We start from the raw sequence: 14,716 nt of genomic DNA, 5'->3' as shown, positions 1-14,716 counted from the left end.
CCATCATGTGTTTGAGTGCCTTCTGCTTTACGCCTTTGTTGTACAAGTACATAGAGATTTTTTTAATTTAATGTTTTGATTTGTGTAAATTGGGAAAAGAATTAAAAGCATTTTGGGGAAAAATAGATTTTTGCTATTAGGAACATGTCAGTTTAGCAGACCCACCAAAAGCAGAAAAATAATGTTAATAACTGGATGATTTAGTTTTAATGAATGTGTAAAAAACTAGAATTAACACTATGATCAAAAAACATTGTAAATATATTTATCAGGTAAGCTGTTACATGTATGATGTTATCTTTAAAGAAACATTTCTGCATGTCATAGAATGGTAAAATATGTTTTCCTATTATAGGAGATATGTCAGGATCTGATGTGTCCGACACCAGCGATGATGATGATACTAGCAAATCTGATGAACCAGTCATTAACAATGATGATGACAGTGATGATGAAGATGAGGATGATTTCCCTATGTCATCCGATGAAGAAATCTGCTCGACAAATATAACCAAATTTCTTGAACAGAAAAATAAGAAAGAAATTGAAGAACTGAAAAAGAAAGCAGCCGATTTAGCTATGTCAAAGCAAAAACAAAAGCATGTGAAAAACTTTCCGGACGATGATGATAGCAAAATGACTGATCTTAAAGATAAAAGTGGAAAGAAATCTAACATTGGAAAGGAACCTGAAAAGAAAGTTAAAGCTAAAAAGGACCAAAAACAAATTGAAAATGAAAAGTTAAATGGTAAAGAAAATGTCAAAAAGTCAAGCAAAGTTTTGAAAAAGAAAGAAGAATTAGAAGAGAGTAGTAGTGATGATAATGATGATGATTATGATGATGAGGATGTTGATGATATTGGAGAAGAATTTGATATGGATGCATCTGACAGTTCTGATGATGAAGGTGTACATAAACCACCGGCTGAATTAGAGGTGAGGATAATTACAGGATATTCATTATTAACAGTGGCAAGCCATGTCATCGGTTGAAATGCGGTGTAGATTTAAAGATCTCCCTTGGCCAAGTCAGTTGCTTTTGTTGGCACATCTGTTGCCTCTGATAAAAATGAAAATCCTGAGTTATATTTTGTTTTACATTTCACTTTCAATAGATGAAATTGTATGAATAATTTCATTTAGTCCTTCCATTTATCTGGAACTAAGCATTGCCATTGACGATTTAATGAAGAATTGAGATGACTTATGCACCACTTCCAGTTATTCAAATGTAATGTTGTAAATTGCTATTGCATGAATTAAGCTTATAATTCTGAATGCTAGTATTCTTATTCTTCAAATTCCGTCTGAGTAATCTGATAACAAAATAAGGCTTAAAATGCTTCACAATACGTTTTATGCTTCTTCACAAGCAAGCAAGTTTATTTCATAATCAAGCTCAAGCATATACATGTATTATATGATATTTTCAAAATGGAGCTGGGATGTAATTTACCAAGAAAAAAGCTTGTAATTCTCTAAAAGCAAGTTTATTGTTCCCCCACAATATTGTTTTTCCTAAAACTTTAACCTGCTGAATTTACTAGATGGACTTGATCTTCCTTTAGTTTTGGAACTGTCCATTATAAGTTATGGGGATATCAAGATGAAAATTTAAAGTAGGTCGACTAACAGTATAGAACCTGTTCAGACTGCACATATCTACAGGAAAACCTGGCTCTATACTGGTGGCGAGGGCATATCACCTTTGGTTTGATAAAATACTTTCCTCAATATGATTAGACATTCTGTTATATCTTTGTTGTCTAGGTGATGAGTGATAGTAATGACGAGGAAGAAGAAGATGATGAACCAGCCGAGAAGACAGCTAAGCAATCAGGAGGAAAAATACCAGTTACCATGGCAATGATAAAGGAGTGGACTCAGAGATTCAAGGTTTTATCCTTTGTTTATATAATGTTACATTTATGTTAATACTGTATTTTTATCAATGAAACCTAAACTTGTTTTACTTTGTCTTTCTTTATAAAAATGCACTTTTAATCTTACAAGAAGTACAATTTCTAAAAACTATGTAGACAACATTATTATTGCCCACAGCTGTGGGTTTGGATCCTGTCATGGGATTCTTTCAGGTGAAGAAGCTATCCAGCTAGCTTACGGAACGGTGGTGGTTCTACTCAGTTGCCCGTGCATGCCTGAAATAATGTACAGAAGCACATCTGAGGGTCTTCCTCCACTAGTAAAGCTGGAACGTTGCCATATGACCTAAACTGTGTTGGTGCGACATAAAATCCAATCAAACAAACAAATAAGATAAACAGAATAATTAAGGTTACTCAAAGTATTGAACTTTTTTCATGCATTAACATCTGCAGAAGCACAAAGACACATTTAAAGTCTGAGTTCTCATTGCTATTCTTGCATAAATGTATTCATCTAAATTGGTAATTAAACGTTTCATCATCTGTTTTTAGTCTGCTTTTGTGATCACTTTTCGTCTGGCGTCCGTCTTTAAACAACATCTCCTCATAAACCGTTAAGCCAATTTCATCCAAACTTCACAGGAATGTTCCTTTGGTAGTCAACTTTAAAAATTGTTCAAAGATTTTATTTTCAAGCAGAACTCTGGTTGCCATGGCAACTGAAAGAAAAAACTTAAAATATCTTCTTTAAGAAAAGGGAAAGAGGTAGAGCTTAAATATTAAGCATTAAACATCATCTAGCCAGTGTCTACCAAGTTTGTTCAAAGAAATGCCCTCGGGTCAAAATTGGCCCCGCCTGGGGAGGGGTCATTGATTTTCCTTATTTGTTTATAGTAAAAACTTATAAAAATCATCTTTAAAAAAAGCCAAATAGCTAGAGCTTAGATATTAAGCATGAAACATCCTCTAGTGGGTGTCTACCAAGTTTGTTCAAATAAAAGCCGGGGGTAAAAATTGGCCCAACCCCCAGGGGGTCATTGATTTACCTTATTTCAATTTGTATATAGTAAAAACTTAAAAATCTTCTTTTAAAAAACCAAAATACTAGAGATTAGATATTAAGCATAAAACATCTTCTTGTTGGTGTCTTCCAAGTTTGTTCAAATAAAAGTCCTGGGGTAAAAATTGGCCCCGCCCCGGGGGTCATTGTTTTTCCCTTTATGTATAAAGTTTAAACTTAAAAAATCTTCTTTTAAAAACTCCAAAGAGCTAGAGCTAAGATATTAAGCATGAAACATCTTCTAATTGGTGTCTACCAAGTTTGTTCAAATAAGGGCCCTTGGGTTAAAATTGGCCCTGCCTGTGGTCATTGATTTTCCTTATATGTGTATAGTTAAAACTTAAAAAATCTTATAAAAAACCCAAAGAGCTAGATTTTAGATACTAAGCATGAAATATCTTCTAGTGAGTAACCAAGTTTGTTCAAATTAAAGCCCTGGGATAAAAATTGGCCCCTCTGAGGGGGGGGGGGTTATTGTTTATATAGTAAAAACTTAAAAAATCTCTAAATAAAAACCTGAAAGAGCTAGAGGTTAGATATTTATCATGAAACATCTTCTAATGGGTGTCTACCAAGTTTGTTCAAATAAAAGCCCCTGGTTTAAAATTAGCCTTGGCCCAGGGGCCTATATACAGGTGAGTGATTTCAGGGCCATCATGGCCCTCTTGTTTGTATAAAGAAACCTTTGCTTGTACCAGTTTTGTTTTGACGACCAGGGCAGTCATTGATTTAAGCTTTTATTATATATAAAATATTAATATATATTATATATATTATTGCGTATAATAAATTTCTAATTACCTACCAGTTGGCCCAGATTCTTATGAGTTCATGTTTCAAAGAAAAAAAAATGCAATTGTAATCTTAATTTTTAACCAATAAAACTGGAAAATTTTTCTGCAGTATTAGGGTTAATGTTAAAGTCAAGTTATTTGATGTTTCATACAAGTAATTTTATATAACTATACAGGAGAAGCCATCACCTGCTTTGATTCATGAAGCCGTGTACGCATTTAAAGCAGCTGTACAACATACAGCCGTGACTGCTGTGTCTACAAAATACAAGGTGGAAGGCAGTAAAGGTTTGTCTTGTTTCATATTCCGATAAATAATTTTCTTAAGAAAATTTTCCATTTTTTCTTACCTTTATGAAGCAGTATCCAGGGCTTCCATTAAAGGAAGTTTGGGAGTCATTTCCTCTTTGATTTTGGCTTGTGACTTTCAAAATATAATGCTTTTCCTTCTTTACCTACATAATGTGACTTTCTGATGACATAAAGTTGTAAGTTTTGGTTTCAGCAAGGTTAAAAACACTGAGCAGTGTTTCTCAAGGTGTTTTGTATTCATTTTATTGTTGTTTCTGTGATGAAGGAATTTGACAGGTTATTTAGATGTAAACTGACGTTAAGAATGAATAAAGAAATATAATAATTGAACCTCAGCATGAAAAAATTAACCTTAACTTTCATTGAAATGTGATTTACCTTTGAAATGTTCAAGATAAATTGTGAATAATTAACAATCAGCAAATTTCAGAACTTTTCATTCATTTCTTGAGCTATTGAATTGAATGTATTTAAAGGAGAGGACTACCATGAGCTATTGTAGCTCTCGGTCAAATTCCTTTCTGCTTAAATTGTAAATAATTAACATGTATATATTACCTTGAATAAAAAATGTTTAAGAATTCAGTATGTAAATCTAAAAAATAAACTAATAAAGTAAAGGGTTCTTTTCTCATGCTGACAGTCAGTTATTTTGACATACCTTAAAATGTGGCTTTTTATGCAAGTTTTTTTGAGATACTAATGTAATGCAAATAAGTTAGGTTTAACATGACAATTTGGTTGAAGGGAATAGTTAAATACATACAATGGTGTTTGTCACTTGAAGAAGTAAAAATGAATGTTATGATACTGGTACAGTAATGATCATGGAATAATTGTTAGAAAATACCCTCAGTTGTATGAGTGAAGTTAAATGAGTTTACACTTAAAATGAAACAAGGCAGCCTAAAAAAGGAATGGTGGTACTAATGAAATAGTACAATGAGGGTTAACCCCAAAACTGTAGTAACTGATATGAAAGAAAGAAGGACTTGCAACAGTTTTGCGGTCAACATACAACATGTATATACAAATTGCCAAATAAATGTTTTCCTTTATTTGTAACAGTGTATAATGCAGTGGTAAGGATGTGCCTGGTAGAGATACCAGGGGCTCTTCAGTCCTTCCTGGACCTACCAAAGACCACTGACCTGCAGAAACCAGTACTGCCTAATAGTAAAAACAAGAGATGGAAGAAAGTTAGACTTGATGTCAAATCATACTTAGCTGATGTGTTGAAGGTATGTCCATTTATCATTGATTTTATTTACCAGGAATGTCCATAGCCAAGTGGTCACTGACTTTGCAAAACAGTTGTATTTACAAGGAATTCGCTATGAGTCTCAAATATCAGTTATGGTCTTGCACTAGACTTCAACAATACTTGCCCGCTGCTATTCTGCTATAAATGTTTATCCTGAACAGGGAATTGCATTTATTTCATGTGAGGAAGCTATCCAGCTTCCTTAAGGAACGTCAGTGGTTCTACTCAGGTGTCTGTTTGTGCCTGAAATAATGCCCGAAGGGGTACCTGAGGTCTTCGTTCACCAGTGAGGCTAGAAAGTGGCCATATGACCTTTACAGTGTTGGCGCAAGGTAAAACCCAAACGCAAAAAAAATCTTGTACAGGTTATCTCAAATAAAGATAACTTGTTGATTATTTGTTAAAATATGTTTTCAAAGATGTTGGCCGTTTTTTGATGAAGAAAAATCAATGGGCTGATTCTTATGTGTGTTTTTGAAATGTTTAAATTTATTTTCAGCTATTGACAGATTTGTCTGAAGCCAACATGGTGAACGTTCTGCTGAAACATGTACATAAACTCGTGGCATATTATGCTACCTTTCCAAAACTCACAAAAGCTGTGTTAAAGGTACGTATTGATAGTTCATGTATATATTTTAATTTATTACTAGTGTGTAATACCCTGTTCAGAGAAGGTTAAAACTTTTGGCCCATACTTTTGTATATCCTATGTAAAATTGTGATGTATATTATACATACTAACACACTTCACACTATCTCCTTATCAATTAGATAGTGCTGTCAAGTGCATTATTACATGATATATGCACAGCAAAAAAAACGAAAGCTTACAGCCATATGACATCAAATATGACGTCATTAAAACAAATAGCATCAGGAAATTTTCTTCTACGCTCAATGTAGTTCAGCATATTTTTATTAAATCTCTTTTTTTATGCCCCCGCCATGTAATGGCCGGGGCATATAGTGTTACCCTGTTCCGTCCTTCCGTCCTTCCGTCCTTCCGTCATTCCGTCCTTCCGTCATTCCGTCCTTCCGTCCTTCCGTCATTCCGTCATTCTGTCATTCCGTCATCATCAGTTTCCGTTCATTATCTCCCCAACGGTACAACACATTCAACTTAAATTTGACATATGGATATGTCATGAGAAAATACAGGTCAAGTTCGAATTTGGTCATGGTTCGATGATTTTTGGCAGAGTTATGCCCCTTTACTTTGAAAATAAATATGAAATTTTCAGTTTCCGTTCATTATCTCCCAAACGGTACAACACATTCAACTCAAATTTGACATATGGATATATCATGAGAAAATACAGGTCAAGTTCGAATTTGGTCATGGTTCGATGATTTTTGGCAGAGTTATGCCCCTTTTACTTTGAAAATAATATGAAATTTTCAGTTTCCGTTCATTATCTCCCCAACGGTACAACACATTCAACTCAAATTTGACATATGGATATGTCATGAGAAAATACAGGTCAAGATTCGAATTTGGTCATGGTTCGATGATTTTTGGCAGAGTTATGCCCCCTTTACTTTGAAAATAATATGAAATTTTCAGTTTCTGTTCATTATCTCCCCAACGGTACAACACATTCAACTCAAATTTGACATATGGATATGTCATGAGAAAATACAGGTCAAGTTCGAATTTGGTCATGGTTCGATGATTTTTGGCAGAGTTTATGCCCCCTTTACTTGAAAATAATATGAAAATTTTCAGTTTCTGTTCATTATCTCCCCAACGGTACAACACATTCAACTCAAATTTGACATATGGATATGTCATGAGAAAATACAGGTCAAGTTCGAATTTGGTCATGGTTCGATGATTTTTGGCAGAGTTATGCCCCTTTTACTTTGAAAATAATGTGAAATTTTCAGTTTCTGTTCATTATCTCCCAAACGGTACAACACATTCAACTCAAATTTGACATATGGATATGTCATGAGAAAATACAGGTAAAGTTCGAATTTGGTCATGGTTCGATGATTTTTGGCAGAGTTATGCCCCTTTTTCTTTGTAAATAATATGAAATTTTCAGTTTCCGTTCATTATCTCCCCAACAGTACAACACATTCAACTCAAATTTGACATATGGATATGTTTCTGGAATGCTCAGGCCAATTTTGAATTTGGTCACGGTTCAATGATTTTTGGCAGAGTAATGCCCCTTTCACTTTGAAAATGATATGAAATTTACAGTTTCTGTTCATTATCTACCCAACAGTGTTACATATTCAACTCAAATTTGACATATGGATATGTCAAAGGAATGGGCAGGTCAAGTTGGAATTTGGTCATGGTTCGATGATTTTTTGGGCAGAGTTTATGTCCCTTTCACTTTGAAAATAATATAGATACGTCTTAGGAATAAGCAGTTTAAGTTTGAATTTGGTCATGGTGTTTAATGATTTTGGACAACCTTATCTTTCTTGAATATTGGAAATTTTTTGAACTTTTTGTTTCAGCACTCATACTTTTGTGGAAATGTATGTATAGCCATTATTTGGCTACAAATATGAAATATGCTATTTCAAAAGGTTAAAGACTGAATAATTTCAGTGCCTTGAATATTGTATGAAAATGGTTTGTGTTAACACTGAAAAGTTTAAAGGGCTTTGAACTTAAAATGAAAACAATAATTTGTGCAAACAAATTTGGAACTAAAATATTATAACATCTGAGAAATTTTGGCTCCGCATGCGGGCGGGCATCCGTCGGCCATGGAATGACAACATATTCTAGTTTTATTTTGCATGTCTCAGAATGGTCTAATAGTTGCTAGTTGTACTATAATATATAGTTAATGAACGGTTTATCCCTCAAATCAGCTTTGCTAATTAATCTTTTATATGCCTTCATGTATTATATCTCTGTTCATTTGATCTCTAAAACCGATTGCATTATTCTACAACAGTGCACTCAAAATTTTAATTAATACTATTTCCTTTAATTAAAAATATTAATACTACATTATTTTATTTATAGAATATAATGCCCGACAAACAATTAAGATGCCTAGTTTGGTGGCAAAGTGTACTCATATTGTTAACTCCTTATTTTAACATTTGTCATTAGTAGTCACATACCAGGAAAAAAAATCTTTATATATCTAAACTGTAATTGTATCATAAATCCATGAATTAGGGAAAGGAAATGGATGTGAACGCGAAATTACTAGACTCGACAATATAAGCTATTCAAACAATTAGTGCAGCAATAACTAACACAGTACATAACACTGTGTAAATGTTTTCACTCTGAACAACTCTTCATAAATCTGTATTATATGCAATTCCAAACAGCCTCTCCATAAAAAAGTTGATTTATTTTTGTACAGGAGAATGGCGGCAACTATCTGAAATTCAGAGCAGAGGAGACATTTCAAGCAGTTCTAGGCCTTTCTAATGTATCTTTACGCCTTTACAATCTTATATATTTTCGTTTAATCAACCCAGAATAATATACTCGAAAAACACAATTAACGTATTTTAGAAATTTACTGCTTGTGAAAAAGGAAAAACACCCAAATTCTTTTCAGTTAGATATAGACTTGTATCTCACAATAAATCATCCATTGTGATATCTCACAGTTTATCAGAGACAGCTTATTACCTGTCTGTACTTTATAAAGCTTTCGAATTGCTTTGGATCTCGAGTTTGAAGGATTTCCGTATTAAAATAAAACGGTCAGATAATGTGAAGGGAAGAAACTCTGATGCACTTATGAAAGAAATACAACAATGATTTCTCTCCCTTCCTTTGCAAAAAATATATAAACTATTGGTGTCTTATAATATTTAGAAGGCATGAAGGTCAGATTATTGTTATTTATTAGTAAGGATAAAGCTTGTTTAGTGGTAAAGTTCCACCAGGACCAGAGAACATAGGTTTGAGCTTCTTTTGGTAGAAATGACCATCTTTCCGAAATGGTATCAGTGCTGGTTAGTTCAAGAAGGCAGACTTGAGAGAGATTCAACAAAATTACAAATTTTTTCTGAAATAAACTTTAAATAAGTCATGTTTTAACAGAAAAATCACTATGTTATTTACAAGAAATTTATTGGATATAATTACTAGGCAACTACATACTATTTATATTAAATTCATGAATTGACCTATCCAGGAAAACCACAGGAATAAATGCCACACAAATTATAAATTAAATTTGTTATCATTTAAATGTACACAAAGTATGGTTCTGCCCTTCACGAAAATATCTTCTAATAGCCAATTATACATGTAATTTATATACATACACTTCAGCAAATGTACATGGCATATGTGAGAAACTGTAAATTTACGTCACCAAACATGCTACCTATGATCAACTTCATGCAGCGATCGTACGTTGAAATCTTAGCATTAGATTTCAGCCTGGCCTACCAGTATGCATTTATTTACATCAGACAGCTTGCTATACATCTACGAAATGCCATTACAACAAAGAAAAAGGTAGGCATTGATTTCTTCAATGGAATCGATAATTATTTTAAAGAATTACCTAAGAAATATAATGGTGTTGTAATAAGTACATGATGCAGCCAATTCTTAGGTACATTTTTCAAAGGAAAAGAAGTGGATCTGTTGCCATGAACCTGATCTTGACCACTTAGAGTGTGGGTGGTGTAGAATGAGCGCATAATCCATATTCCCTATATGTATATAAAGAAGACTTGGAAATTCTTTTCTCTAAAAGCTGTCCGGTTAGCTCAATAGCTAGAGCGTTTGACTGTGAATCAAGCAACCTGTGTTGGATTCTTGGAAGGTGAAGGTCATTTTTGTTGTGATTGATCATGAAATCCTTTCTAAGGTTATTCGCGCTGTACATCTGATTTGGTATGTGCAGAAGTAATCAGTTCCTTGTGAAAGTGAAAGCAACTAGTACTGGTAAACTGCTTGACAACCTGCACAGGAACAATGCAGTAGCTGAACTGTGCTCTGGTAAATTCAGTGGGACTACTGCTGTGAACCGTAGTGAAAACTACAAACACCACCATTTTTGCGTCGCCTCTACGGAGTAGTGGCGACATATAGGGATCACTTCTCCATCGTCTGTCTGTCCGTGTGTCTGTCTGTCTGTCCGTCACAAAACTTGTCCGGACTACTCCTCATAAACTACTGGTGCAATTTCATCCAAACTTTACAGGAATGATCAGTACCAGGTCTAGTTGTGCATATTGTCAGCATTTTCCGGTTCAATGATTTTTGTCAGAGTTATGGCCCTTTAATAATTTTTATTTTTAAAGTTTGTCCGGACTACTTCTCTTATACCACTAATGCAATTTCAATGAAACTTTACAGGATTGATCTGTAGGTCAAGTCCTTGTGCATATTGCATTGGTTTTCCAGTTGAATGATTTTTGGCCGAGTTATGGCCCTTTGATAAAAAAGGTGTTTTTTTGTGTCGCCTCTACGGAGTAGTGGCGACATATAGGGATCACTTCTCCGTCGTCTGTCTGTCCGTCTGTCTGTCTGTCTGTCTGTCTGTCTGTCCGTCCGTCCATCACAAAACTTGTCCGGACTACTCCTCATAAACTACTGGTGCAATTTCATCCAAACTTTACAGGAATGATCAGTACCAAGTCTAGTTGTGCATATTGTCAGCATTTTTCCGGTTCAATGATTTTTGTCAGAGTTATGGCCCTTTAATAATTTTTATTTTTAAAGTTTGTCCGGACTACTTCTCTTATACCACTAATGCAATTTCAATGAAACTTTACAGGATTGATCTGTAGCTCAAGTCCTTGCGCATATTGCACGGGTTTTCCGGTTGAATGATTTTGGCCGAGTTATGGCCCTTTTGATAAAAAGGTTTCTTTTTCTGTGTGTTGCCAGATACACAAAAGCTTGTCCGGACTACTTCTCATAAACTACTGGTGCAATTTCATCCAAACTTTACAGGAATGATCAGTACCAAGTCTTCTTGTGCATATTGTCAGCATTTTTCGGTTCGATGATTTTTGTTTGAGTTATGGCCCTTTAATAATTTTTATTTTTAAAGTTTGTCCGGACTACTTCTCTTTACCACTAATGCAATTTCAATGAAACTTTACAGGATTGATCTGTAGCTCAAGTCCTTGCGCATATTGCACGGGTTTTCCGGTTGAATGATTTTTGGCCGAGTTATGGCCCTTTGATAAAAAGGTGTTTTTTTCTGTGTGTTGCCAGATACGCAAAAGCTTGTCCGGACTACTCCTCATAAACTACTGGTGCAATTTCATCCAAATTTTACAGGAATGATCAATACCAAGTCTAGTTGTGCACTGTCCGTCTGTCTGTCCGTCTGTCACAAAATTTGTCCCAACATGAAATTAGCCATCATGAGGCGACACATGTGATTACTGATCGCTCTTGTTCTGTGTGTTGCCAGATACACAAAAGCTTGTCCGGACTACTCCTCATAAACTACTGGTGCAATTTCATCCAAACTTTACAGGAATGATCAGTACCAAGTTCTAGTGTGCATATTGTCAGAATTTTCCGATTAATGATTTTTGTCAGAGTTATGGCCCTTTAATAATTTTTATTTTTAAAGTTGTCCGGACTACTTCTCTTATACCACTAATGCAATTTCAATGAAACTTTACAGGATTGATCTGTAGCTCAAGTCCTTGCGCATATTGCACGGGTTTTCCAGTTGAATGATTTTTGGCCGAGTTATGGCCCTTTGATAAAAAAGTGTGTTTTTTCTGTGTGTGTTGCCAGATACACAAAAGCTTGTCCGGACTACTCCTCATAAACTACTAGTGCAATTTCATCCAAACTTTACAGGAATGATCAGTACCAAGTCTAGTTGTGCATATTTCAGAATTTTCCGGTTAATGATTTTTTGTCAGAGTTATGGCCCCTTTAATTAATTTTTATTTTTAAAGTTTGTCCGGACTACTTCTCTTATACCACTAATGCAATTTCAATGAAACTTTACAGGATTGATCTGTAGCTCAAGTCCTTGCGCATATTGGACGGGTTTTCCGGTTGAATGATTTTTTTCGGAGTTATGGCCCTTTGATAAAAAGGTGTTTTTTTCTGTGTGTTGCCAGATACACAAAAGCTTGTCCCCACTACTCCTCATAAACTACTGGTGCAATTTCATCCAAACTTTACAGGAATGATCAGTACCAAGTCTAGTTGTGCACTGTCCGTCTGTTTGTCTGTCTGTCACAAAACTTGTCCCAACATGAAATTGGCCATTATGAGGCGACACATGTGATCACTGATCGCTCTTGTTCCTAAAAAACTGTTGCTTTGAGTTTGAGTTACATCATATTTTTGTGTTTTATTACAGGAGTCATGCCAGGCTGTGTATAACTGGCAGTTTATTCACTGTATAGAACTGTGGAGCCGGGTATTAAGTGCAACATATCCCAATGAAGTTCTAGAACCACTGATTTACCCTCTAGTACAAACCATAACTGGAACCATAAAGTAAGTTTTGCTCTCAGCAGTGATGGAAATAGTAATCACTGTCACCCCACTGTTTCTCTTGAAAAGGTGTAAAGTCTGCTATAACATCTAGTTAACTTTTGAAGTTTTAAGCACTTTAGTTCATTACTCAGTACAAGCGTTTTGTTTAAATTTTTTACTAGCACCTGTCATGAATTGAAGTCTTAACCATAATGATAATTGCGACCCAAAGTAAACTGCAGGAAATGACCACCCTTTGGCTACCTTTATAGGTCCAGACCGGTCTGCACAACTAGGCAGTCTGACCTGGCTGTATTACTGGTGGTTTTGTATATTTATACTAAAATCCATTCAACTGTTTGTAAGTTGTGTAAATTCATAAATCTAAATCTGGTATAAGAGTGAAAAAGCAAATATTAACAATTCACGGTAATCAGGTAGATTACATGAGGTTGGTGGTAGGGCTAGGATATATAAACTTGCTGGTTGTTTTTTATTTTTGCATCAAAGAAAACAAAATGAAGCCAATAGACTAGGGTAAATGAGCAAATACATTTTTTTTAAAGTTTTTTTAATTAAAAAAACATCTTCAGCTTGTATTGCAAATGTTTTTCCTTGACCGGAGTGTTGACATCCAGCATCACGCCCAGCATTTGAGTACAGTTTTACTGTAATTTTCTGTTCATGTACAGCAATTTATAAGAAAATGTTTTATTATTTGTACAAAAGGTAGTGTATTTTTTCAGACTTATACCAACTGCGCGTTACTATCCGCTAAGATTTCACTGTGTTAAAGCATTGTCACTAATTTCAAGATCGACGAAAACTTTCATACCAGTGTTGCCGTTCCTTTTAGAGGTAAGTGCTAGTGTGATGTATTGGTGGTGGAGATTGAATATATTTTATATTATATCTGTATTGCCATGTATAATTCTTTTGCCGATAAAATCATGCTTAAATGAAAATATACATCGTGGTGGATGACAACACAAATGGAAACATTGTCTTTGTTAAAAAAGCATTTGTGATGACTCATCGATTTTGTAATGCAATTCTTTTGTCCCAATTAAGTAAGTTATTAAGTGAAGTAAGTAAGTAAATAAGTAAGTTAGTAAGTAAATAAGTAAGTTAGTAAGTCTGGAAGTACTAAGGTAGATGAAAGTAAACCTAGATAGTGTAAGTATATAACTTATTGTTAAGTAAGTAAATAAGAAAGGGCTTTGTTAACTAGTATATACACTGAATGATAATAATAACAATAATAAAGTGTGAACTGTCCTCAAGCATTTGTCCTCAACAGAGATTTTTTGGCTTATTTTATAACCGATGTTCGGTAATACTCCCATTCCACAGAAAAAAATTCCCAATTGAAAGCCACAAAATAAAAATAATTGAATAACAAATTCTAACATCTTTGAAAATAAGGGCTTCTTCACTGTTATGGTGCTTAAATGTTTAAAGATGCCATCCTAGACAGTGATCTTTTGTATACATAATAATTATAACCATTGCAAAATTTAAGTTATGCATTTTTCCCAATTTTAACAAAGCATCACTGAAATTTCCAATTCCATGTTTATGGGTCATGTTCCCAAAATCCTGTGTAAACCCGATTAAGCACAGTGGACCTTTTATATGTGTCACATGTTTTATAAATTATATAACAATATACACAGTGATTCAAAGTGGAAATGACAGTAAGATGCTGTTCTTGTTTCATTTAATATTTACCAGAACATACATTATAGAACATACATTATATTCATACTATATTTATATGGCTTGGATATTGATTACCTAAGAGATCATTGATTGAATGATTTAATTTTCAGCATCAACAAAAAAATTAATTATTTTATACATATTATTATACATTTTCTTCTTTTACAATAGACCAAAAACAAGATATTTCACTACTTTGTGTGGGAAGGATTCTATTAAATTTAATGTTTTTTTTGTTATTAATTGCTGGACTTATGCATA

At 34.2% G+C, this 14,716-nt stretch overlaps 1 protein-coding gene across 1 annotated transcript; it reads left to right on the top strand.

Annotated features, from left to right (window-relative positions):
* Positions 1-355: 355 nt before the first annotated feature.
* Positions 356-13,591, top strand: LOC132713180 (nucleolar complex protein 2 homolog; the record flags this gene model as incomplete). Its single annotated transcript, XM_060695665.1, has 9 exons — positions 356-936; positions 1,771-1,896; positions 3,917-4,028; positions 5,121-5,293; positions 5,816-5,926; positions 8,667-8,735; positions 9,557-9,781; positions 12,615-12,754; positions 13,480-13,591. Coding segments are annotated over 9 exons (1,649 nt in total), but the record flags the coding sequence as incomplete, so codon positions are not given.
* Positions 13,592-14,716: the final 1,125 nt, after the last annotated feature.

This window comes from Ruditapes philippinarum, unplaced genomic scaffold, assembly GCF_026571515.1.
Source record: "Ruditapes philippinarum isolate M1 unplaced genomic scaffold, ASM2657151v2 ctg4847_1_1_1_1, whole genome shotgun sequence".
In the NCBI taxonomy this organism is placed as follows: domain Eukaryota; kingdom Metazoa; phylum Mollusca; class Bivalvia; order Venerida; family Veneridae; genus Ruditapes; species Ruditapes philippinarum.
The sequence above is the reverse complement of the archived record's forward strand: the minus strand, read 5'-3'. Positions and strand labels throughout refer to the sequence as shown.